This window comes from Ilyonectria robusta (genome assembly GCF_021365365.1).
Source record: "Ilyonectria robusta strain PMI_751 chromosome Unknown BGZ61scaffold_2, whole genome shotgun sequence".
NCBI classification, from domain to species: domain Eukaryota; kingdom Fungi; phylum Ascomycota; class Sordariomycetes; order Hypocreales; family Nectriaceae; genus Ilyonectria; species Ilyonectria robusta.
Genome location: NW_025764436.1, coordinates 2,535,295 through 2,558,125, shown reverse-complemented (window position 1 = coordinate 2,558,125; position 22,831 = coordinate 2,535,295). Strand labels below are relative to the sequence as shown.

Below are 22,831 nucleotides of genomic sequence, written 5' to 3'. Positions count from 1 at the left end.
CTTTAAAAATCCCAGCCGCACTGAGGTGAGGCGTAAAAGAAAACGCGCTATTTAATACAAGGTAAATCTTCACACCCCAGATCTATTTCAAGAGTCTGCAGTTATCTTATCTCCTCTATTTGAGCTGCTAGAGCTGCTGAAGGAGGCTCGGCGTCAGGCTGCACAAGTCATCCAGGGGCGGAGGGTTTAGTTGAAGATTGACAGGCGAAGGTTTTAGGGGGCGGTCATCATATCTCAAGGCCATCTTACTTCAATTCACTTCGTTGAGCAACACAATGTTCCCTTTATGAACCGACGCATGAGAACTATAAAACATGCGAGGCGGATTCCCTTCACTAGCACACTTCTTTATCCTACATAATCAGGATTGGAGTGTCAGATGTCATGATTTCGGTCCATCTCCGGATTGGTTGCAAAGCCCACACAGTCTCCAAAGCCTTCAAGCCGGCAGTGATACTCCTGAACCGAGTATACTTGTATAGCGCACTCAAGCGCTGCGTGAAAAACTCCCGGTGCTCTGGCAGAATACTCTCCGCAGCCGCAATGAAATACGTCCATACAAGCGCATGAGCACCTTTGGTGTCGGAATCTATCCACAGCACCTTCTGTTTTAGCTGCTCTACAAGATGAATGGATTCATCTTGAGAGAGAGATGATTCAACTCGGCGGCGGTAAATACCGCAGGCATCCCAGATAGCACCTCGTATAAGCTCGATGTTGTTGTAATCTTCTGAGCCCGGAATAAGGCCAGGATAGGACATAAACTCGAGGTAGTGATCTGGCGGCCCAGTAAGGAGTTGAACTCCTTTAGCTTCGTTTGAAAGTGGCAATCCAAATAGCTGGAACATTTTGACCTGCTGCCAGAAGAACTGTCGGAGCTCTAGTGGCAATGCCATCACAGTCTCGGGGCATTGAGTCAAGCATGCCAGCATCTCCAGGAGATAACCATAGTTGTCGGCCCCTGTAATGGTTTCTCCGACCAGGAGTACTAGGATTGTAGCCAAGGTGAATGGCCCAAACACCTGGCCTGGTTTTAGATGAGAATCACGTCGCAATTTCTCGACGATAGCGTGATGACCAGCCTCGGCCGCATCGCGGAGTTCGGGCGCCTTTTCAGCTAGATGGAACGCGGCGACGACAGACACTGCTCGACTGAGTACCCCATCTTGGCGTGCGAGAGGTAGGATAATGTCTCGATAGCCATTGCTTATAGAGTCAAAAACAACCATAATCGGAGCGACACATTCGGCGACTGGAAGATATGTCAATGAGCATGTTCCTAAAACACGGAATGAGCAACACTCACAGTGGCTGAAAAGCGCCCGTGCCTGCGGGTGTAAAGAGTCATCCAATGCCAGTTGGAGAGGCGCATGGTTACGATAGATGACGATTTCTCCAGAGTTTTCGGGCTCGTCATGGGTTGTGCTGGAACAAGTCTCAGATCCCGGACTCGCGCTGCTAGCTTCAGACCTGCGGCGGGGATTTACAGCACGAGGTCTCCTTAGCCTGTCTCCCGCATCAACCCAGCGATAACTGTTTCGAGTCCCAGCAGAGGCTGTTGATATTGAGCTTGGAGCGGCTGCGGAGTTCGTGATCTGAAAAGACGAGGGAGTTGAAACAACGTCCTGGGGCTTTTGTGCTGGTTGGGACCTCGCAGGCGCCATGTGACCACTGAACCGACAGCGAAGACCCTGGCCAGAGCAGCTAATTCCCTTCTTCAGGCACTTGAGACATTCTGGTTCCGTCTTGTCGCATTTGAGGCGCCTCTTGCAGCATTCGTAGCATCCTTTCACAAATCTGTGTCAGTCTACTACACACAATCCAGCTGCCAGGCCATGACATGAGCGGCCTTGGGATGGTGAGGAAGCAAGGTACCATTGTTTCTGCGAGCCAAGGACATGACAACTAAATCCCACTAGACTGGGTCCCGGCTGATGCAGACCGACGTGGTTGAAGGTGTTATCAGTTCAAGAGCATGCGAATCGATTTCGGCGCCGAGAATGGTTTGGTCGGTGCTTGGAACCTGGGGAACGCCAGTGGTCTCTCCAGCAGCTTGAGAGCAAACAACGATGAAATACAGGCCGGAGAGCTGGGACTAATAAGCCCCACAATGCAGTATGTAAATTACGCACGCATGATAATACGTACGCCCGTGATAACGAAGCGATTGCCTGGTAACAGTGCAGGCTGTTAGTGAGAGTATTCTACCTGGATCTAGACAAGTGTCCGTGCTAATATTTAGCGCACCCCGCTAAGTTTTTGGTTGTGTTGGCCACCCTGAACTCAGATTTCAGATTCCGATGAACATGATTCAGAAGATATGCTCAATGCTTCAATTTCGTCTTTACTTCTGTGGTCAAATAGCAGGATATGGTGGCTTAATAAAATTTCTGTCCTATGTACACGAATCTACAAATACCATCTACACCAATTTTGCCTTCAGAGCGGGCTGCAGTAGAGAATTACGAACTGCAATCGCCGCTCGTGTCCCCTCCTCAATCGCGCCATCGATAAAACTTCGCCACCCCAAAGCCCAGTCTGAACTGGCAAAGAAAATATTGCCTTGGCCAGCTCGCATATCGCCCAGATGGTTGGAAAGCAAGCCAGGGCCCGAGAAGAACCTGTCGCATGTCAGTTTGGAACAAGCAGCTTTCTGTGAGATGATTCTTACCATGCTCCCTTTGCAAACTCGTCCTTCGACCAATTGTGGAAAACCTACGCTAGTTAGAACTGTCTGTGTCACTTCATGATCCAAAATTAAACTCACTATTCGTTGAATATCCATAGGAACAAGCCCTTGAAGGGCTTTGATCGTCACCTGAATGTCTTCCTCAGGGTGGAAATGATTGTGTTGCCCTCCGAAGCCAACGATATGAGTGTTCCCCGCCGGTGTGGTTCCATCACCAAGCGCGTAATACAGTCCATTGTGGGGGTAGCTGATGCCCGTGTATGAGCGCAGTTCTGTGTTGCGGACTTCGGCATGGACTTTGATGCATTGGTTCACATGGCCAATATCTGCAGCCGTCTTCTTACCCCGTATCAAGGGCGGGCTGAACTCCACAGCATTCAACACGTTCAGAGGCATAGCACTAATGGCTTTGGAAGCCCTGTATGTCTGACCGCCCCGGGTGGTAACCGAAATACCGTCTTTGGTGTCAGTTACCCTTGCGACTGGAGAATTGAAGACGTAGGTCAAATTGCCAGTGGCCAAAGCCTCGCGAAAGAACTTGATGGCGAAGCTGGACTGGCCGCCACGGAACTTGTATTTCACAAGGTACCGGATGCATCCGTCGTACGAGTATTCGCACAGCGCCCACCAGTGCAGGAACTCGAGGAAGCTGGTAGTCTCGAGCGTGCCTCCGCTGCAAAGAAGGACGAATGCCTCGATGCCGAGACGCTCATTCGGCGTGAGCGAGTCTTTGATCTCGACTAGGCGGGCGGCAACTGAGACTTTGTCGTATTGCAACGCCTCTGGCGTGAAAGCCGCGCTATGAGGAAAGGGAATGACCGTTTTGCCGAACTCGCCATCGACGTTGACCAGTTTGCGGAGTCCAGATTCCATAATGGCATCCTGCGCGAACAGATCAGATTAGAAGGGTTGAACAAATAGACAGGGTTCATCACCAACCTCCTCATCATGGCTGAGTGTCTGTGTTCCTTCAGCGCTCGCCAGAAGGAATTTATTGATCCCCCTGGAGAAGTCATACGAGATTTCCAGCTCATCCTGCATCTGGTAGCGCATGATCTCGCGCCAGACGTTTGGCTGGCCCCAGTACACCCAGGTGCCACCCATCTCAAATGGGTAGCCGCCAATGTTGGATGACCAAGAACGTCCGCCGATGCGATCGCGGCCTTCCAGGAGAAGAACCTTTAATCCTAAAAGTGGTGAGCTCGTCAGTAGAGCGCAATCGAAACGGAGATGATGACAGTACCAGCCAAAGAAGCATCACGGGCTGCTGTGAGGCCGCAGTACCCAGCACCAACAACGACGACGTCGAAAATCTGAGGTGTCGTGCTGTTGACATTGGTTGGCGGCTGAATGGCTCCGATACATGGGACACCGGCCTTGAGGCCTTGGTCCTGGGTCCAAGTGTAGCCGTCTCTGGAAGCCATTTTTTGAGGGGGATTTGTTTTCAGCGTTCGGCTAAATGATGACTGAATCTTGACTGCGTTGATCGAGGAGGCGAAAGCCGAGGAACCTACCCTTTTGTAACCCGGACAATCCAACAATAGCAGGGGCAAAGCATATACCTATCAGGATGGAAAAGATAGCCGAGGATGAAGATTCGCCCCAATACTCCTTTAGGGAATTTCTCGAGCGCGAGGAGCTCGGGAGATGCTGACCAGCCGTCTAGATAGATGTCAACGCATCTCTTCAATCTGTGGGATTTTTCTCTCGAAATTCCCATATTCGGCAAGTCAATAATTGCGTCCCATTTGCGCTACTGCACCCCGCATTATCGCGCGGATCTCGGCCAAGAAATGGCGCGTGGAGTTTTCTCGCAAAATTACTTGATTCAGGTAAGACTGCTTTGGCGCCGTATCAGGTGCCATACGTCAAAACGCCACCCACGCATCAGCAACGTGATAAAGGCGGACGTATCTGAGCTGAGAGACTAATGATGGATCTAGATGCCAAGTTATCAATGTCGAACCTCCGGGAAAGCGAAGGTTGTCGTGTTCGGTACCGCAGGCGACGCCCATCACACAGATGACTGATAAGCAGGTGTGTTTCGGTGTCCCTGCACATTGGTCGCGCAGCATAAAATAACAACGGCACCCCAAGTTTGTTCTAAGAGTAGACCCTCTACAAACTCCTTTCTCTTCATCAACATGTCGGCCGGTACTACGTCGAATAGCAACGAGGGCCACCTCCAGCCACGGCTGTCGGGGTTGACCATGGTTGCAATGGCCTTTGCCATTCTGAAGTACGTCAAAGCCGAGGAATCCGACACCTCACAACACTGACCCGATGTCTCTAGCACATGGATTGCTCTTGCAGGATCAATCGGGCTTATCCTGCCGTCTGGAGGCGCCGTATCGCTGTTGTACGGGTTCCTCTTCTGCGTGTTGTGCAACTTTGCACTCACCGCCAGCCTGGGCGAGATGGCCGCCATCTGGCCAACCTCTGGTGGCCAATACCACTTCGTCTATGCTCTGTGCACGGATAGGTGGAATCGATTGATGGTACAGTGGTCCTATGCATATTGCTAATGGTTGACTGACATCTCGACGTAGAGCTTCTGGGTCGGCTGGACCAACATTGCCGGCTGGTTGGTTGTGGTCACAGTCCAGGCCTTTTTCGCAGGTACGTCCAACGCACAACTTCTCTATCCATACTAAACGAATCACAGCTCAATTCGTCTGCGCCGCCGCCGTTGTGGCTTCGAACGAGAGATATACAATCACGGCATGGAGCACTTATCTCATCTTCTTGGCCATCATCGTCTTCTCCACTGTGGGTAATATCTGGGGCAACAGAATACTGGGACGATGGAACGACCTGGCTTGTGAGCAGTCCCTTGGCTCGACCATCTATGTACTTGCTAACCCGACATAGTGCTCTGGTCAATCCTCGGTGTTGTAATCATCGGCATTGTGCTCCTCGCCATGTCGGAAAAGACCGATGCGACTTACGTCTTTACCGACTTTAACAACGAAACCGGTTGGTCCGACGGCATGGCTTGGATCCTTGGTCTACTTCAGTCGGCGCTGTCACTCATCGGGTTCGATGTTGTTCTGCACATGGCTGAAGAGATGCCTAACCCTGCGCGAGACGCACCCCGAGCTATGATCTATGCCATCGCTGTAGGAGGGGTCACGTAAGAGTCTCACACCAGATAGAGTTCCGAAATATGCTAACCATCGCAGTGGTACTGCCTTCATCTTGATCATCCTGTTCTGCCTCGTGGACCCCACAGCCATCGTTTCGTCACCTACTGGAATGCCTATCGTCGAACTCATCCACCGAGCGACAGGGAGTCGCGCAGCAGCGACTATATTGACATTGATGCTGGGTATTTGTTTCATCAACGGCACCAATGCAAGCATGACGAGCGCCAGTCGACTTTTGTACGCGATGGCACGAGACAAGGGTATCGTTTTCCACCAGTACTTCTCGCATATCCACCCCAGTCTCAATGTCCCAGTGCGCACTATTCTTGTCTGCTTCTTCTTCAACGTCGCATTTGGCCTGCTCTACTTAGGTCCGACTGTCGCCTTTAGTGCTTATGTGGCATCATGCACGATCCTTTTGAACGTATCATACGCCTTCCCCATCATCACGCTTCTCATCAGAGGCAGAAAGATCCTGGAGCAGCACCAAACAAATGAAACACCCTTCAAGCTTGGTAAATGGGGCTATGCCATCAACTGGACTGCCGCCCTGTTCGTGGTTGTGACCTCAGTCGTGAGTGAATTAAATTCCCGTCTCGAATATTTCCTCCTAACCTCGAATTAGTTTTTCTGCTTTCCTGCTAGTCTCCCAGTCTCGGGAAACACAATGAGTACGTTTCCAGTGCAAATTCCAACTTCATTTGATACTGACATTGCCTAAATTATGTCTCCGCCGTGATTGGGATCTTCTTCCTCGTGATCGGAATCTACTGGCTCATCTATGGACACAGGTTTGAAGGCCCGGTAGGTGGACCAAAAGTTTCTCCCCAACACCTGACTCATGCTGATATGCTGTACAGAAATTCGACGTTATTCTTGGGGAGCAGGCGGACAATGCAACGGCTAGAAGCCATTCTCTAACGGTATCCCTCAACGAAAAGGAGGTGGCAGCGAGGGATGATAACGTATGACGGGTTTGGAAAGTCTAGGTCGTTGAAAATGGACCGATAAGGAATTGAGAATGTTATCGTAGTTTTATACCTTAATGGCCTTATAAGGGTTTATTCTTCTCTGACGACCGTTGGGAAATGTAAATATCGCAATCAAGAGTGCCCAGCTGCACCAGCAAAGGTGCGCCTTCTCCTTTGTTCGTCGGCCGGTAAGCGATGGACTGTTATCGGCCTTGGGGTGTTAGTGTGCGCTGAAAGGCTTACGCGTCACTTTTAACTATGTTTTTAAGACCTGAGTGAATTTCGTACTCTAGCCAATCATGTAATATCATCCCAGGCCCTTGAAGCATGGTGAAGTGCAGCCGACTCCCTTTGACGCAGTCTACAGTATCTTGGGCGGATCGGTCTGAGGCTTTGACGCCGATGGGCTAGCCTAAACCGGAAATTCATTCAATTTGCAAGGTTCTTCTGTCCACAATCGTCACAATCTCGGGACGGTCATTCCAAGATCCGTCCCGATATTGAGCTAGTGAACGTGGGCCCTCTGTCAGACGGCGCCCATAACCTCCGACCTCCGCCCATTTACAGCAGTCCAGCTTGAGTAGGGGGCTGTGCAAGCCAACTTCAAGCAAGCAGATTTCGAACATGATGTCGCAGTCTGACAGGGCTGCCATCGTCATACCATCCAGCCCTAGCAAATGCGCAGATTATGTGGCCAGTGGAGCCCACAAGTTCAAGGTTGAATGGGCGAAGCAAGATGTGGCGGCCGCAGAGTTTGGCATGTCGGCATTTAAACCGCCGTGAAGGTCAGGAGTCGAATCTGTATATATTGCCTGACCGACTGCGTCTTTTAAGAATCGTTCCATAGATACCTATCCCACCCAATACGATATCGACCCTCAGCATGGCGGAAACCAAGTCCTATTATCTCTACGATCCGTCCGAGGCGCTCGCCGGAGTTGTTGCCGGCCTGTACGCTCTCAGCTTTCTCATCACACTCTTCCAGACAATACGCAAGAGATCATGGGTTTGGTTGGTAATGGTACTCGGCATCGGAAGTGGGTAACAAGTTCCTTTCTTGCCAGCAGTAGCTAACTATTCGCAGTGGAAGTGATTGGCTACGCGGCACGAGTTGTGTCGGCAAAGAATCCAACAAATAAAACGCCTTATGTCCTCCAATTCACACTCGTCATCTTAGCGCCGGTTATGATGGCCGGTGTTATCTACGTTATCTTCTCGAGGATCGTGTTCTGGGTTGTGCCCCCCGAGTCTAGGACGCTTCGGATTCTCTGGGTTCCCCGTAAGTTTCGAAACCCTCCCGCAAATCGACCCAATACTTACCTCTCCACTACCAGCACGCTTCATCACAGTCATCTTCGTTGGCTTCGATGTTGTAGCACTGCTGCTCCAGCTGGTGGCCGCCGTGCTCGTCTCAGGAACCGACCCGACCGACGCGAACGCAAAGGACAAGATTAATTTGGGCAAAGATCTCGGTCTTGCCGGCGTGAGCATTCAGATCACTGGCTTTGGTCTCTTTACCATAGCTGCTATTCGATTCCACTTTACCTCGAAGCGGCTCGATGGACAGTTCGCCAGAATGAACCAGGCCAAGCATGACATCCAACGACACTGGTCAAAGCTCTTGTTTGCTGTGAACGGGTCGTGTTTCTTGATTCTGGTTTGCTCAGCCCATCTTATTTTACGCCATATATGCTAACGAGGAATACAGATTCGTTCCGTCTTCCGTGAAGTCGAGTTTGCCGAAGGCAAGCAAGGTGGAACCCAACAAGAAGAGTGGTAGTATGTGCCCACACCTCTGAGCATGTTCACTGTGGCAAAAAGAACAAAGCTAACCCATTTGGCAACCAGTCTCTACGTCTTCGATACGCTCCCAATCCTGATAGTGGTTATTCTATACAACATCTGGTTTCCAGGCAACTACCTGAAGCACCTTTCCTTCCGATTGCCGAAGGAGCATCGACAAATAGCCCCGAATCAGGATGCAGTTAGTCTGCAGCAAGTATAGGCCGAATACCGAAGCTGCATGAGTCTTCTGTTTACCATTGCACCTTTTATAAAATGTTCCTGGACCTGTTAATTCGTCTTGTATTTGTTCTCTATTATCTATATCCCTTTGTTGCACGCATCTTATAGAAACCCATTGATTATACACGATGTCTATTTGACAATCACATTCTAAAATATTACAACATGCTCGTCTGAATGGCAACGTTTTCGAAAAGTTTACGCCCGGCGGTCAAGAAGGGGAACCTCTGGCACATATTTCGCACCCGCGCCATCCGTGTTATCGTCAGCTCGTTGACTCTTAGCTGCGCCACTGTTTGAGCCTCGTCCCTGAGCAAAGCACACCTCCACCTCAGGCCATCGCTCTGGTTCAAGGTAGAACTTGTCTCGTTTGACCATTGTCAACATGCCAACAAAGTCAAATGGGTCCAAAACAAACATGAACCAAGGCCGGTTGTGAATCCAGCCAGGACCCATACGCTCGGTCTTGCCATCAAAGTCCAAATACTGCTTGGGGTCGTTGGGGATAAATCTTCCCGGGTGAATAATGTTGAGCCAGTAGGTGTAGAGTAAAACTGGTAACGTCTCGAACACGTAGAGTGGCCACTCATGTTTGAGAAGCAGACCACTCTTGTCGCCGCCTCCGCTCACCAAGGATCGGAGCTGGAAGGTCTCGACGGCTCGGAAGACGCAGCGTATGGTGATGAGAATCGATGTGCCGTAAAGCATGATGAACATGGTACGTACGTTCCGAGGCAGCATCTTGGAACGCACGCAACGGTGATGTAGAATGCCGGTCATGGTTATGAAACCGAGTTCCACCACACCCTGAAGAACCACAGCGACGGCCATTAATGTAGCTCCATCTTTCATGAGCGCTACATCATCCTTGCCTTGCGCAGCTGCCATCCAAGAGCCACCAATGGCCGTGAGCATCTCCACAATAGAGCCTAAAAAGACAAAGATGTAGACGATTCGGTTCGGGTTGATGAAGGCATGCATTGGCAAGTAATGCATCAATCGACCGAGAGTGTTGTACTCGGCCGCAGAGTAGATGGGAGGACCGAGGTAGATGAAGATGCTCTGGATCATGAAGAGGGCCAGATTTCCGGGGTACTGGATCGAAATGCACCGCACTACCCATCCGATGGTGTAGAAGAGGCCAGCGTAGAACATAAAGAAGGTAACCCTCCAAAATTTGTAGTGTCTATAGTAGCACCAGAGTTAGAAGGCATAAATGGATCGAATTCAGACGCGACTCACTGGTTCTGATAGGTATGGCCCAGCAGAGATATGCCAATCAGCGCGGCTGTGATGGCCGGGAGTATTTTGTTGGCATCATAGCCAAATAAATTGTCGATTGTTGCCATATTCGAATGAATTCTGTGGCTAAAATCAAGGAACGGTCAAGAGGCCTGGTGTTTCTGGAACCACTGTCTGTCTGAACTACATGCCAGGAACATGGCCATGGGCATCGGTATTTATATCTCATGGACTCTCTCTCCTCTCTCCCATGAACAGCTGCCTCTTGGGCGAAGCGCTGAGCACTGTGGCATGGCCACACATCTGCCTTACAGCGGTCCATCTCGACACAATCGGTTAGAGCGAGGAGCAGCATGTGGACGCAGCGTACCAACAGGATCCACCAACATGCCGTATAGAATACGACAGGGATCACAACTGCGCTGTGTCATCTTCTGAGCGGCACATCTCGCTAGAAGAAGCTAGCGTCGCAGGGCGGTGATTTAAACACCGCCACGCAACCGACAATTCTGAGGCATCTTCAGTACCAATTGAGCAATATGATACGCTGTCAAATATCTCGCTTCCCTTTGTTATCTTTAGAGGCAATCTCATTGCGAGCCCTGGTTTTGTGATCGTACGAAAATACTGTAACCCTTGGCGTTTTGCATTTCTACTAGGTCATGATAATTTTCAAATGTTGTGGGAGAAGATTCTGTAAAAAGTGTTCCCTCAACCTTCATCTTGGAATACAGGCCAGGCAATTTAAAAAAAAATCGATTTAGCTTGGACGAAATTTTGGCCTAGTTTGGCACTGGCGAACAATTCGAATAGTCAAAAGTGGTACGTTAAGTTGTGCTTACACAAGCTTCCTCATCAGCCCATTTACCCTAGAGTTTTCCACTTCAGAAAAAACAATACAGTCAGTCAAATTGAGCTTCCTTCGTTTTCATGGTGATAAATGCAGGGGCCCGTCGAATATAATGCGTGACAGGATAGCCTGGCGTGAGCAAATCATGCGTGATAGATTGGTTATTGAGGGTGATCCAAATGAATCAGCCCAGAAATGAACCTGGGCAGTGAGACAAGGAGGGATATATAAAGGGTTTTTAGGGGCGCGTAGATCAAGGCACGGCAGAGAAATGATGGGTTCGATAACTAGACTATTTTATGTATATCTTCCTGTCGACTGATCAGAAACTTCTTAATCGTAGCTCCATATTCCCCTGTAAATACCCGTAGTAGCATCCGTTGCTCTTCGGATACCTCACCCGATCCCTCCACCGTACGTAGGTATGCAAGCGCCATACCAACCGGGAAAGTCAACATATTAATCACGAAGCCGCCCGCATTGCGCACCAAAAAGTACGGAAGAAGACGCGCCATCTTCCGACAGTATACGCGCGGGTTCATTCGGTTAGAAATGATCGTAGTCTCCGTGGCCGCCGTGACTGAAAGCAGAACAGGATATAAAAGTATGCAAGTTACCCAGTAGATAATGCCAAGGTGGGCCATGGACAGCTCTTCGTTTGAAGGGGTTTGATCCTCCAAATTTCCTTCGGCCAGTTTCATGGCTATCAAGTCCATGATGGGGCGTCCTATACCTGATTCCCAGGCTTGTAGCTCCTTGTCGTATGCCCAACATCGAGATGATAGTTCAGCCCGTCGTTTTTCTCGTTCATTTGCATCAATGCACAGCTTCATCGTATCAAATTCAGCAAAGACCCCTGGAATGTCCACAAGAATATCCAGAAGGACATCCTTGGGATCCTTCGGTAACTCAATCCATGGAATCTCCTTCCATGCTGGTTGGCTCAAGAACGATGGTCGACGAAGTTGAATATCATTAATTATCTACTATTATCAGTATGTCGAGGATTGAGAAGTATTTTGATCGCTTACCTGATGTAACCGGCCGTCCACAAAAACTCGATGGGAATTTCCTCTGACATACGAGAGTGGTTCTCTCGACACTATAAGTGCTATATCTCCTGAAGTATGGGCACTCCATCTTTGAGATTGCGCTGAGTGATCAGCCTCATCAGCTCCAAAACATAGCTTTGGATTATCAGCAATCGTCCTCTTCTGGACCAAAGTCTTAACTCACCTCAAACTGGCTTAGCAACCTCGAAGCCATGAGCAGCTCGTTACTCCTCATCTTGATGGGATCTCTCAGCGTCCTAGCTACCTCCCCTAAAGCCAGCCCATATATTCGCAGACTTTCCTCCATCATCCACTGTTGTCCATCTCTTAGACCAACAAGCGCCATACAATTGGCCATCAATGCCATATGAAGCGGTTTGTCTTGCTGATGGAGGCCCTGCACTACATTCGTCCAGCCCGCCGTCGAGTATCTGGCTGCCTCCTCAGAGAAAGACCGCCCATTCGGGAGATATGTGCCCCAATAAAGCCCCAGGAATTTGTCTCCATAGGCAGATCGTGTGAGCGACTCCGGTAATGTGGTGATTGTTGGTCGGTCGCTAACTCCAACGCGGATCAAGGATGGTTGGAACAATCTCTGAGTGTCCCACTGGAGGAGCTTTTGTTGAGCCACAGCTGGTGTGCTATTGACAAAAACACGGTGCCTTTCATAGCCACCACATTCAATAACCGCTCGCCGGCATTGACCACATGCTGGCCGCTGAAGATCGCACTACGTCCCGTTAGCCTAGCCACATCGATGTCGGGTATGGGGATTTGGCCAGGGCTGAACACGGTTGCGGTTGGCCTACATGAGCTGCTATTGCTTACCCCTTTCTTCCGTCTACGGCAAGTGAGACAACCTTTTGACCGTCCTGGAACTCCAACCATTTCGAGCACTCCGCAATCCCATAGACGTCAACGCTCTTGTGGTGCGTGAATGTCTTCGATTATATTCCTCCCCCGCCCGCAACAGGATTAGGATAGGCACCACGGAAGAATGTCGGATCCAAAACATGCTGGGATTGTGGCGAGGAACGGGCATGATCATACACAGACTAAATTAGCCCTTACCTTCCTTAGCGAGCCGTTGCCAACTTAAAAATGAGGCACTTACTCCCACGCTTGATGCTGCTGTGAACCAGGACGATTATGCCAGCTCAAGACAGCAATAAACCATGTTTATGTTGGTCTATAGGCAGTAAATCATTGATAGTGATCATATCCTCTGTATTACTCAGGCTCTAATCCGGTTGAACATCGGAATCGGGAAGCGCGGCATGCCATATTTACATGTGGTTCGCATGGAATCACTGCAGGTCGCGCGCAATGCTTCCAGGATAAGCTTAGTTCCTGTCAGATGTTAGCGCATCCTTCATCGCCCAACTCGATTATGAAACGAAAATCCACTTGACCAGTGGGATGATCAAAGAGTGAGCAGAACGCGTCAGAATGGAATCTCGTGGATTCGATCATGCCGAGCGTATGCAGCCGGCGCACATTGCTTCCCAGTTGGGCTGCTCGATGACATTGGATAGTGACGATGCGAAAACGTTGAAAGGTGGGTATAAATATGACCTCTCTGGAACGGTTTGATCAATTCAGACACATCATCCTGCCGTCCTACAAAGCTCTGTTTCCTCAGCATTTCATACCTGCTCTATTCATTTCTATCTACCTTAACCCAAATCAAGTCTGTCCCAGACGCACAGTCACATATCCCCAATATGATCCCCCTCAGCCCTGACCACTCCATCCACTACGAAATTCTTCGCAACATCGCCTCAGCCCGGTACCACGGCGCCGACATTGCCGAAGTTCTAGAGGCGGCTAGCCAAGTCGATCATACCAACCTAGAGACCTTCCATGATGCCTTCGCTGCCCTGGCCCGGCGCGTCGACACCCAAGCCCAAGCCATCGACTCTGTCCGGCACCCCGTCTCTGCCCGGGATGCCTTCTTTCGAGCGGCGACGTACTACCGTACTGCTGACTTTTACTTGCACGGAAATCCTTCAGACCCGAGGATTAATGAGTTGTGGGAGCTGCAGCAGGTTGCGTTTGACAAGGCGCTTGCGTTGATGGATATCCCCGGCAAGCGGACCACGCTTCAAGGCGACGGCTTCGACATCCCGGCTATTTTCTACGCAGCTGACAAGTCTTCAACTCCTAAACCAACCATCATCGTCGGTACCGGCTACGATGGAAGCCAAGAGGAGCTCCTTCATAATTTTGGCTTCGCGGCCTTGGAGCGCGGTCACAACGTCATCACCTATGAAGGCCCAGGCCAGCCACTTGTCCGCCGAAAGCAGAACCTTGGGTTCATCACGGATTGGGAAAAGGTTGTGACACCCTTGGTCGACTACCTCATCACGAGGCCGGATGTTGACGCATCCAAGATCGGCGCGATAGGTGCCAGCATGGGTGGATGGCTTGTGGCTCGAGCCGCAGCATTTGAGCACCGCATCGCAGCCGCGATAGCTGTCGATGGCGTGTACGACTTGCACGAAGCTTACAGCAAAGCCATGGCTTCACCTATGCTCGCAGCCTTGGAAGCAGGTGATGGCGATCAGGTAGACAAGATGGTCAGGGAGGCATTAGCAGGCGATGGGATCCCCGTGAGTCAACGCTGGGGCATCGAGCAGGGCTTGTGGAGCTTCAACGTCGACTCGGCGACGGAGTGGATGAACTTGGTAAAGCCGATGACGCTGAAGGGCATTGAGAATCAGATCCAGTGTCCGATCTGGGTCGGGGAGGCGCAGAATGACCAGTTCTTTTTGGGACAGCCGGAGAAAGTGCGAGATGCACTGGGCGACAAAGTCACGTACGTGACCCTCACGTCGGAAGACGCTGCTGGAAATCATTGCCATGTTGGTGCCCAGGTGTTGTTGAACCAGCTTGTGTTTGATTGGTTTGAGGATATCATCTCCAAGTAGGCGATGGCTGTGTATTTCAATAGGAAACAGGGTAAAAGTACATACACGACTAAGATATAGACACCTGTAGAACCCAATCGAATGCGCATGCATTGTTGTTGGTGCATCAAGGCGCATCGCAGTGCATATGAGGCGACCAACCAGAACGAGGTGGCTAACATGATAGGCAGCAAGCAACCAAAGAATGAGGCTGCAGGGCTAGGAAGTGCACATTGAAAAGCAATAAGGCTGCGAGAGGGGTAGCATTGGACTTGAAATATTTAAATAGCGCATGGTTCCTGACTATTGAACAAATTGTTACATCTTTCACAACCTATACCTGCCATACCTAGCAAGCGCAGATTCTGGACAATAGGATACACGAAGAAGCCAAGTCTCCACGCCTACAGCAGTTCAATATTTTACATCATTCTACCGAATCTCTCTCGCATTTGCATCTGAATTTGAGTTGTTACTCGATAAATGCCAACTTCCTCATACTGCGACCCAAGAACCAAACATGCCTAGCACTTCAACTGCCATCCGCCCGCCTTCTGGGGACCGGATTCAAGTCCACATTTTCATCGACAATTCTAACCTGTGGCTCCAAGGACAGAAAACATACGCGACAAGAAGAAACTTGAGGGTTGATTCCGACCCGACGTGGCGATGCAACATTCTTGGTCTGAAAGACGTCATCATGCAACAGTCTAGACTGCATGTTGACGAGGACACCGAAGGAACCGACGTCAAAATCAACCTGTATGGATCCACGCCTCACCCTGTTGAGACAGTTTTGAGCGGGATTGAATCAAAAGACATCAATGTCATTACCTCTCGACGAAGCTCGTGGACTGGGCGCGAGAAAGAAGTAGACGCCAAAATCATCACCGACATTGTGGACCAAGCAGCGGAAGCCTATTATAAAAATATTCGAAGCGAGTTTGTCTTGGTGTCCGGCGACAGAGACATGCATTTTCCAGTGGAGAAGGTTGCCACGAAGTACGGGCTTCCGGTGCATGTGTGGTCGTGGGTGAACGGCCTCTCTGGGGCGTATCTGCAAGAGAACGATTCCCTCATTCAGGTGTATACCCTTGACGACTACCTCGAGGAAATCGGCTACTGCGAATCCACGTTCCACGTCGACCGGAACGTGATCAACCCCCGCAGCATTGTGGTCCTCGATCCGTTGCCAAAGGCCAACGATATCGAAAATTTTCTTGCCGGTTGGAGGGTTCCCACCCTTCGCTACGAATTCGCAGACACGCGAGCCGATGCGTCCAGCGGAGACCTCGCCATTATACCCGCTGCGGCCTGGAAGATGACAGATGACGAGCTGGATTACCTCTTCCAGGCGGCCAAGACACATCTTGAGACTCATGGACTGCGTGTTATCGCCTATGCCGAGTACTTTCAACATCATATCAAGGGTTCCAACGCTGAACTCGTCATCTCAAACCGATTCCATGAGTTGCCCCAAGAACACTGCAAGGGAGGAGAAAGCAGCGGAGACAACGAGAAAGACGACAGCGAAGATAGCTTCACCACCGTGGATCGCTATTCTCGACAAAAGAAAAGACGAATACAAAATGACGAGCGAAAGTCGCGTAAACAATGCATTTGGGGAAAGTACTGCAAGAAAGGCCGCGACTGTAAGTATGGCCACACCAAAAATGAGGAGGACATGTTCAAGGTCTACGGTCCGTTGCCAGTGAGGAAATTCAAGTACTGTCAGAGGGATGACTGCATTCGAGGGGCTGCATGCACCTTTGCGCACGACGAGGCAGAATTGCTGTGTCCTACTTGTGGCGAGACAGGGGTCGGGCATGAAATGACCAATTGTCCCAGGAGTCCCCGCAACAAATATCGTAGGTAATTCTATAAGCAACTCAAGGCATTGAGTGAAATACAATGATTAATTTGGATGATTTAACTAAATCTCAATGGTGTTGTGAGGGCTGGACTGAAATCAGGGCAAGGCAGGCTCAATAGACCAACGGCACTCGTTTCTGGCTATGATGCCTTTCCTACCTGCAATCGATCAAATGATCCTGCCCTCGTATTTGTGAAACATGGAAGCCAACTCGTCTAGCCACTTTCTGACAACCTGATAACCATGCTGATCATGAGGGATTTTACAGCAGCTCGATGCTGGTCTTGACCGCCAGCAAGACCAGGCTGGTGAGACAGGCCTAGATCTGCTCCAGTGACAGTGTGTGACACTCGAACTAGACCCAGACTCAGTATAGTAAGCGGGTTATTGAAAAAGCCATAGAGACTTGCTATTGTACGGTGAATGTTGGCTGCTGATGGGCTTATTGTCTCACCTGCTGTGACACTGACTGCTTACCAGGCTATGTACACCGCAGCCCATCTAGCCGAGGATACCTACAAATTCATTCGACGACGTGCAAGCCACCGCCAGCTGAGAGAAAATGTCTTGTCCAGAAGACCTCGTGACGTCCGCAGTGGCAGTGCCCAGACACCACCAAACCCGATTACGGTCGAGTTCTGTCTCCCGCATTCAGCTGAGCTCAAGCTAGGAACCTTGAGGGTAAGCGTAGTATGCTCATTGGACATGCCCATCAGCTCAAGCTCACGGACATGCAACTGCGTGACAACACCAGCTCACGATTGGTCGCCTAATTACGTCCTGCTCTTCCCCGCAACTCGAAATCCCAAAGGCTTGAGGCCCTGCTGTGGCAGTTCGGGCGAAGCAGACTTGTGGGCTGTGTCAATGGGGGTTTTTTATTGCTCCGTTCGGAGAGTATTGCGGCTATTTTTACAATATCTTGATTTCTTAGCTTCAACATGGCCGGAAAACGCCTTGGACCAGACGCCACTTCGTGGGCTGAGCATCGTCCTGCGTGTCGTGATGTGCAATTTGGCTTTGGCTTCGAATACATAGAGAGGCTCGAGTCCGATAGAATTGGAATTTTCCCTCATCACAACTCACTCACAGCCATCTGAGCTCAATTGGAGATCTACAGCACTCAACCACCTCTCACCTCAGCTTCAACCTCTCGTTCAGTCACTCTCCCACTTCAAAATGCTCTTCCAAACCCTCCTCGCGACGGCCTTTGCCTCCGCTTCTGTTCTCGCAGCCCCGCTTGAGGCTCGGGATGACCCCTCGTTTGGCCCTTCTGCCATCTGGAAGTACTCTGTTAGCAACGGCGCCATCTCCACGACTACCTTTGGCGAGGTGTCCAAGGACACTAGCAATGGCGGCAACGACATCACCACCCTCGTGACATTCACCTATCCCACAGAAGCCGAGGGCATGCAATGCCAATTCGCCTTCTCCCTCGATAGCTCAGCCGTGGTTTCTGGTAGCCAGAAGCTCGACGTCTTTACCAGCAACAGCCCGGCTCCGGGACCTACTACCGGCTGGGGCCCCGGAAACCAGCGCAACATCCATCTGGGTCGCATCTCAGTTTCTGCCCCAGGTGATGCCACCTGGGATGCTACCTACAACTCATACCTGACCGCGAAGACGCCCTGCAAGGCCGAGGGTACCGTCGAGGGTTTTGAGCTGGTTGGGGTCTACGACAACGACTATGTCTCCTGGGACCCTGATTTCGCCGGCCCCCGCATCATCTACACTTCTTGATTTTTTTGGAGATGGATGTGAGGGATTCTTTTTCATTTCGTTTCACTCTTTAGCCTATTTGGGATCACTTTTGCTTTGCCAGGAGAAATAAGTCGAACGGGGCGTCGGATCATTTGAGGTATTCACTACTACGGTCCTTTTATTACGCAGATCATTCCATGTCTAGTCATTGCATCCTACGAGGAAGTTAAGACATAAACAAAGGATTTTGGTATCACCATAACAACTTGTCCTAATTGTGTACCACCCGTAGCTTCTAGAGGGTAGCTCCCTGGTTGATTGTAGGATCACAACCGTATTTGATTGCTTCTTCTGCCGGGACCTGACTCATCTATTCCAGTCCACAAGACATTACTGAAACACACGCTTCGGAATGACTACAGCGGGCGTAAACTTGTCTTCCCCAAACATTAAAACCACCAACACAGCTCTTGCACTCAAAGCCAAGCCCACACCATGGACCACAACCAGGGCTAACACGCAAGCAACTCGTCATCATTATTTCCATCATCGACTTTGAAACTTTGTTCACCCTTCCTCGGTGCTACATTCAAGGCCTTCGTTCCACCTCACCGCCGAGATCATAACCACGGTATTTTCTTACTGGACCAACTGCAAGATCAAGAGTTTTCGATTGAGATGTCGAGTATTTTACGGCCATGCACGGTCTTAATAGTAGAGGTACAAGTGATTCAATTCAAATGGCACCAACCATCCTGATCTGAACCAATATCTGACCTGGTAGCTACCAAGTGGGGAGTCATGGAAGTACTAACAAGCGACTGTACGGCAACAGAATGAGGCATTGTGCCTCATGCATATCTTGAACTCCTACGGGATGGATAGAGAGGTTCCCGTCACTTTTGAAGACTATCGCGCCACTCTTGCCCGAGGGACACCTCTTGAATCCGTAATATAATGGACCTTTGATCCAAAAACCTCCCAGAAGGATGCAACCACCCAGCTCCATGCACCTGGTTCATCCCGGATTCCTGTATTATGACTGCTTTAATTCGTTTAAGTGTGACCATACAGGTCAAACTGGTGGGGACACTGCAATTCCACACAACTCGATTGGGGTCGATGAGCCCAGGACATTTGCGATAGAGTCGCGTGTGGTGGTAAATGACAAGGGACACAATCCCACACCAATTCTACCCACATGGATGAGTGAAATGTATCCAGTTAGTGCTAGTGGGAGTTCATTCTTAGATCTTCGTGAGATATGCATTAAATTCGAGACTGCAGCTCAAGCAAATGGACAAAAAGAGCCAAGATTTTGACAGTGATCAATTGCCGATCGTGCCCCGCGGGGTTGGCGAGTAGGACGCCTGTAGCACGCTAAGATTCAGCGACGTGCCAAGTTTAGAAACTTCCGAGACACTGCAGGGAGGCGGGTTTAGTGGGGAATAGGGGAAAATAGGGGCCTAGAGAAGAGCAATGACGCGGTCCAGAGAAAATCTACCCGGCGGACCATTTCTTATTTCCATTCGATAGTCTTCAATATAGCTTCGCGATAGACCTACCGGTACAGGATCGGTGGATCAGGGGGCCACTGTTTTCCCCAGTTGAAGACAGGCTGTTGTACGGAGTACCTGGTCCAAGAATCCCTGGATCCAGAGTGCTTGTCGCTCTCACGGACCAAGACCCAGTCACTTATCTTGGAGCTTTCGTCACCTCATTTTGCGGGCCTGGGATTCCCTGGCAGTACTACGTAGTAAACCTCCCGAGCTTCTCCGTTGACTGTTGTTCGCATCCCATTCATCCGGTGCATCCACGTCTTCCCTGCCAAGGCCCAAACTTCCTGCGACCTTCCGAATCATGCCACTGCCTCCCGCTCTTGCCGCTCCCCTTTTTGACTCGTTTGCTCCAGTGTTTTTCTTGGCCCTGTTTCCTTGATTTTTGTCCCCTGAAACCGGACTTGGTACAACCCCCGTTCTAGGTGCTAGACCCCCACGGTGTCGGTCGCCCAATTGTGTGCACCATTTTGGCAGGTCCAGGCGTCTCCATTCCGCGTATCCCGAACCCTTGGGCCACTTTCTTTTCCCTCACCTCACATCACTTCCACTTTGCCTCAGCGTCAGTTCTCCTTCACCATTGTACATCTAGACCCACGGAGAAGGCCAATATCTTTACCGCCTGCCTGTGCACGACATTGCAACGACTGATCCATGGCTCGACGACACACACCTTGACCTGCTTCACCTTGCTTTACCTCGCGCGCCTCGTTTTACGTTGAACCGAACCGACTGGACCGACCCCGATCGCGAGACCTCCTGCTTCTTACCGACCTCGAACTCTTCCGCCCCGCTATGCGACAGCAACAGTCCCACTTCCATCGATAATATTGAAACCTTCCGCGACGACGGCCGCCAATTACGAGGCCAACACAAAGCCGCATTTGCCGGCTCGTGTGCATCATGGCACAGGGGCTCCTCAGCGGTGGAGAAAAGCTCGACCTCCCCACAAGCTGGAGGAGTCGGCCTTCCCGCCATGCAAGATCAGCGAAGTCGGTGTGTGTGCCTCCGCGCAGAAGATCCGCCTTCTTGGCCTTCGTCCTCATCGCCGTGTTTTTCTTCCTGAGGTCCGACAACCTCCCCTTCGGCTTTGGGGGCGACAGACCTGACCGCCCAAGCCTTCAGTATGCGCCCGCCTGCGACCAGGCGGTAAACCACCTCCGCAAGCCCTCGTACGAGTTGACGAGAGAGGTCATTTACCAGAAGCGATGTATTCGCCCAGTCATTGACAGAAGCGTCGATCGAACTCGCATGACCAACATCGGCCAGCCGCTTGTAGGCGAGGGACAGCTCATCCATCTGGATAAGAAATGTGCCGGGTGGGAAGAACCGACCTGTGAGCCCATCAAGCTCAACGTGCCTCCGGCGTATCCCACCATGGATTATTCGCATATGATCTTCGGTGTCGCAACCAGCCTTGAGCGCTTGGCCGAGTCTATGGTCCAATTCGAGAGCTGGATGGCCTACTCTGGTGCTAGCTTGCTAGCAGTCATAATCGACGCCAAACCCAAACCCAACGCGAAGGAAGATGCAAAATTTGAGAAAGTGGCACGAGAGTTCCGCCAACACGGAATTGATGTCACCCTGACTAGACCCTGGAACACCTCCGTCACCCAAAACGAGCAACACTTCACAATTGTCCGCGACCTTCTCCGACACACCACCCCAGAAACTAAATGGGCCGCCATTGTGGATGACGACACTTTCTTTCCGTCGCTCTACCCCTTGGGAGAGATCTTGGACAAGCACGACCACACAGTTTCAGCATACTTAGGCGGGCTGTCCGATAACTATGACGCAGTCAAGCATCACGGTTTCATGGCCTTTGGAGGCGCTGGCGTCTTCCTGAGTATTAGCCTCCTACGGGAGCTAGATCCCCATATTGAAACTTGTTTAGGTGAAGAGCATGTGCCTCAGGGAGATGGTCTTCTCAAGGCTTGCATCTACGGCAAGACGAAGACGGAGCTTACCGTTATCCAGGGACTCCACCAACTGGACATGGGCCCTGATTTGAGCGGCCTTTATGAGTCGGGAACACTTCCCATAAGCCTTCATCACTGGAAATCTTGGCACCACGCCCCGGTCGATGAGATGGTCAAGATTTCCGAGTTTTGCGGGAGCTGCTTCCTGCAGCGATTTAGATTCGGAGCGGACACGATCCTCTCGAACGGTTTCAGCATTGCCAGGTATCCAGAGGGGACCAACAGTGTCAATTTGACCCAGATGGAGGGCACATTCGACGGATACCCGGGATTTGAGTGGAGTCTGGGACCCATGCGCGAGCCCCTAGATCGCTTCCACAAGAAGAGCTACCGGCTCATCGAGTCGGAGAAGGTGGGGAGGAATCTACGACAAATATTTGTCCACCGGGTGGAAGACGACCTACCCAGTCGGCGTGAGATCGAGGCAGCGGGCGGGGCAAAGATCCCCCATCCGAAGATCTCAACAATGAGAGACGAGGTTGTGGAGCTGTGGTGGGAGTGGTGAGCGAGTGACATCTCGCATCACACGCCTCGCATATAGACGGAGAGTGTACGTACAAAACATACGACAGATGATAACTGCCATGTGGGACTGGCCTAGACGGACCGCCTGCAACGGCTAGATAATGCTAATTAACGACTTATTTTCCCTATCTAAACAAACTAAGCCAAAGGGTGTCAACCAGTGCCGCTTGATTCGCCCACGCCCGACGCATGGCTTATCGTGTCAGTGGCGCCCTACGCGACATCGGGGAGGGGGATGTGGACCTCAATTGCCGCCACTGGGCCACTACGAACAGTCATCCAGACGCATCTGGAAACAGTTATATTGGGCACT

General features: G+C 50.8%; 11 protein-coding genes across 11 annotated transcripts; 7 read left to right on the top strand and 4 right to left on the bottom strand.

The window, feature by feature from the left end:
* Positions 1-238: 238 nt before the first annotated feature.
* On the bottom strand, positions 239-2,043 carry BGZ61DRAFT_441675 (uncharacterized protein). The gene is made up of 3 exons (XM_046244619.1): positions 1,876-2,043; positions 1,307-1,786; positions 239-1,252 (listed from the first exon to the last, which is right to left on the bottom strand). Exons 1-3 carry the CDS (start codon positions 1,898-1,900, stop codon positions 354-356), a joined length of 1,404 nt encoding a protein of 467 aa, XP_046110999.1. The 5' UTR covers positions 1,901-2,043; the 3' UTR covers positions 239-353.
* A 319-nt stretch (positions 2,044-2,362) lies between these two features.
* BGZ61DRAFT_410768 (uncharacterized protein) lies at positions 2,363-4,304 on the bottom strand. Its single transcript, XM_046243249.1, has 5 exons — positions 3,933-4,304; positions 3,629-3,876; positions 2,768-3,571; positions 2,672-2,715; positions 2,363-2,621 (listed from the first exon to the last, which is right to left on the bottom strand). The coding sequence occupies exons 1-5, from the start codon at positions 4,111-4,113 to the stop codon at positions 2,423-2,425; spliced, it is 1,476 nt and encodes a 491-aa protein (XP_046110998.1). The 5' UTR covers positions 4,114-4,304; the 3' UTR covers positions 2,363-2,422.
* A 405-nt stretch (positions 4,305-4,709) lies between these two features.
* Positions 4,710-6,983, top strand: BGZ61DRAFT_583992 (amino acid/polyamine transporter I). The gene is made up of 9 exons (XM_046256347.1): positions 4,710-4,928; positions 4,983-5,187; positions 5,239-5,308; positions 5,355-5,510; positions 5,561-5,822; positions 5,872-6,409; positions 6,461-6,506; positions 6,557-6,639; positions 6,696-6,983. The coding sequence occupies exons 1-9, from the start codon at positions 4,834-4,836 to the stop codon at positions 6,804-6,806; spliced, it is 1,566 nt and encodes a 521-aa protein (XP_046110997.1). The 5' UTR covers positions 4,710-4,833; the 3' UTR covers positions 6,807-6,983.
* A 387-nt stretch (positions 6,984-7,370) lies between these two features.
* Positions 7,371-7,644, top strand: BGZ61DRAFT_441670 (uncharacterized protein). Its single transcript, XM_046244618.1, has one exon. The coding sequence runs from the start codon at positions 7,431-7,433 to the stop codon at positions 7,587-7,589; it is 159 nt and encodes a 52-aa protein (XP_046110996.1). The 5' UTR covers positions 7,371-7,430; the 3' UTR covers positions 7,590-7,644.
* Positions 7,645-7,689: 45 nt separating this feature from the next.
* BGZ61DRAFT_340596 (RTA1 like protein-domain-containing protein) lies at positions 7,690-8,811 on the top strand (the record flags this gene model as incomplete). The annotated part of the gene is made up of 5 exons (XM_046239322.1): positions 7,690-7,843; positions 7,891-8,085; positions 8,141-8,463; positions 8,515-8,585; positions 8,655-8,811. The coding sequence occupies 5 exons, from the start codon at positions 7,690-7,692 to the stop codon at positions 8,809-8,811; spliced, it is 900 nt and encodes a 299-aa protein (XP_046110995.1).
* A 218-nt stretch (positions 8,812-9,029) lies between these two features.
* On the bottom strand, positions 9,030-10,180 carry BGZ61DRAFT_341040 (RTA1 like protein-domain-containing protein; the record flags this gene model as incomplete). The annotated part of the gene is made up of 2 exons (XM_046239370.1): positions 9,030-10,017; positions 10,074-10,180. The coding sequence occupies 2 exons, from the start codon at positions 10,178-10,180 to the stop codon at positions 9,030-9,032; spliced, it is 1,095 nt and encodes a 364-aa protein (XP_046110994.1).
* Positions 10,181-11,200: 1,020 nt separating this feature from the next.
* On the bottom strand, positions 11,201-12,975 carry BGZ61DRAFT_380838 (uncharacterized protein). Its single transcript, XM_046242629.1, has 4 exons — positions 12,804-12,975; positions 12,160-12,705; positions 11,955-12,110; positions 11,201-11,906 (listed from the first exon to the last, which is right to left on the bottom strand). Exons 1-4 carry the CDS (start codon positions 12,861-12,863, stop codon positions 11,211-11,213), a joined length of 1,458 nt encoding a protein of 485 aa, XP_046110993.1. The 5' UTR covers positions 12,864-12,975; the 3' UTR covers positions 11,201-11,210.
* A 1,044-nt stretch (positions 12,976-14,019) lies between these two features.
* BGZ61DRAFT_441666 (Alpha/Beta hydrolase protein) lies at positions 14,020-14,955 on the top strand. Its single transcript, XM_046244617.1, has one exon. The coding sequence runs from the start codon at positions 14,051-14,053 to the stop codon at positions 14,903-14,905; it is 855 nt and encodes a 284-aa protein (XP_046110992.1). The 5' UTR covers positions 14,020-14,050; the 3' UTR covers positions 14,906-14,955.
* Positions 14,956-15,404: 449 nt separating this feature from the next.
* On the top strand, positions 15,405-16,760 carry BGZ61DRAFT_472553 (uncharacterized protein; the record flags this gene model as incomplete). The annotated part of the gene is made up of 1 exon (XM_046248354.1): positions 15,405-16,760. One exon carries the CDS (start codon positions 15,405-15,407, stop codon positions 16,758-16,760), a length of 1,356 nt encoding a protein of 451 aa, XP_046110991.1.
* Positions 16,761-17,933: 1,173 nt separating this feature from the next.
* BGZ61DRAFT_553957 (uncharacterized protein) lies at positions 17,934-18,644 on the top strand (the record flags this gene model as incomplete). Its single annotated transcript, XM_046255563.1, has 1 exon — positions 17,934-18,644. The coding sequence occupies one exon, from the start codon at positions 17,934-17,936 to the stop codon at positions 18,492-18,494; it is 561 nt and encodes a 186-aa protein (XP_046110990.1). The 3' UTR covers positions 18,495-18,644.
* A 1,671-nt stretch (positions 18,645-20,315) lies between these two features.
* Positions 20,316-22,701, top strand: BGZ61DRAFT_502782 (uncharacterized protein; the record flags this gene model as incomplete). Its single annotated transcript, XM_046251743.1, has 2 exons — positions 20,316-20,356; positions 21,028-22,701. 2 exons carry the CDS (start codon positions 20,316-20,318, stop codon positions 22,496-22,498), a joined length of 1,512 nt encoding a protein of 503 aa, XP_046110989.1. The 3' UTR covers positions 22,499-22,701.
* Positions 22,702-22,831: the final 130 nt, after the last annotated feature.

What these genes read in the sequence shown, in the direction of transcription:
- BGZ61DRAFT_441666 (XM_046244617.1), top strand. Translation starts at nt 14,051, where the DNA reads ATGGATATCCCCGGCAAGCGGACCACGCTTCAAGGCGACGGCTTCGAC.
- BGZ61DRAFT_441675 (XM_046244619.1), bottom strand. Translation starts at nt 1,900, where the DNA reads ATGTCCTTGGCTCGCAGAAACAATG. An exon ending in CTTGGCTCGCAGAAACAATG is followed by an intron (nt 1,787 to 1,875) that starts GTACCTTGCTTC and finishes GATTTGTGAAAG; the next exon opens with GATGCTACGAATGCTGCAAG. An exon ending in ACGGGCGCTTTTCAGCCACT is followed by an intron (nt 1,253 to 1,306) that starts GTGAGTGTTGCT and finishes CATATCTTCCAG; the next exon opens with TCGCCGAATGTGTCGCTCCG.
- BGZ61DRAFT_441670 (XM_046244618.1), top strand. Translation starts at nt 7,431, where the DNA reads ATGATGTCGCAGTCTGACAGGGCTGCCATCGTCATACCATCCAGCCCT.
- BGZ61DRAFT_380838 (XM_046242629.1), bottom strand. Translation starts at nt 12,863, where the DNA reads ATGGTTGGAGTTCCAGGACGGTCAAAAGGTTGTCTCACTTGCCGTAGA. An exon ending in GCCGTAGACGGAAGAAAGGG is followed by an intron (nt 12,706 to 12,803) that starts GTAAGCAATAGC and finishes AACGGGACGTAG; the next exon opens with TGCGATCTTCAGCGGCCAGC. An exon ending in TGGACGGCCGGTTACATCAG is followed by an intron (nt 11,907 to 11,954) that starts GTAAGCGATCAA and finishes TGATAATAGTAG; the next exon opens with ATAATTAATGATATTCAACT.
- BGZ61DRAFT_410768 (XM_046243249.1), bottom strand. Translation starts at nt 4,113, where the DNA reads ATGGCTTCCAGAGACGGCTACACTTGGACCCAGGACCAAGGCCTCAAG. An exon ending in CACTCAGCCATGATGAGGAG is followed by an intron (nt 3,572 to 3,628) that starts GTTGGTGATGAA and finishes CTGTTCGCGCAG; the next exon opens with GATGCCATTATGGAATCTGG. An exon ending in CTATGGATATTCAACGAATA is followed by an intron (nt 2,716 to 2,767) that starts GTGAGTTTAATT and finishes TAACTAGCGTAG; the next exon opens with GTTTTCCACAATTGGTCGAA.
- BGZ61DRAFT_583992 (XM_046256347.1), top strand. Translation starts at nt 4,834, where the DNA reads ATGTCGGCCGGTACTACGTCGAATAGCAACGAGGGCCACCTCCAGCCA. An exon ending in TCGTGGTTGTGACCTCAGTC is followed by an intron (nt 6,410 to 6,460) that starts GTGAGTGAATTA and finishes ACCTCGAATTAG; the next exon opens with TTTTTCTGCTTTCCTGCTAG. An exon ending in AGTCTCGGGAAACACAATGA is followed by an intron (nt 6,507 to 6,556) that starts GTACGTTTCCAG and finishes GACATTGCCTAA; the next exon opens with ATTATGTCTCCGCCGTGATT.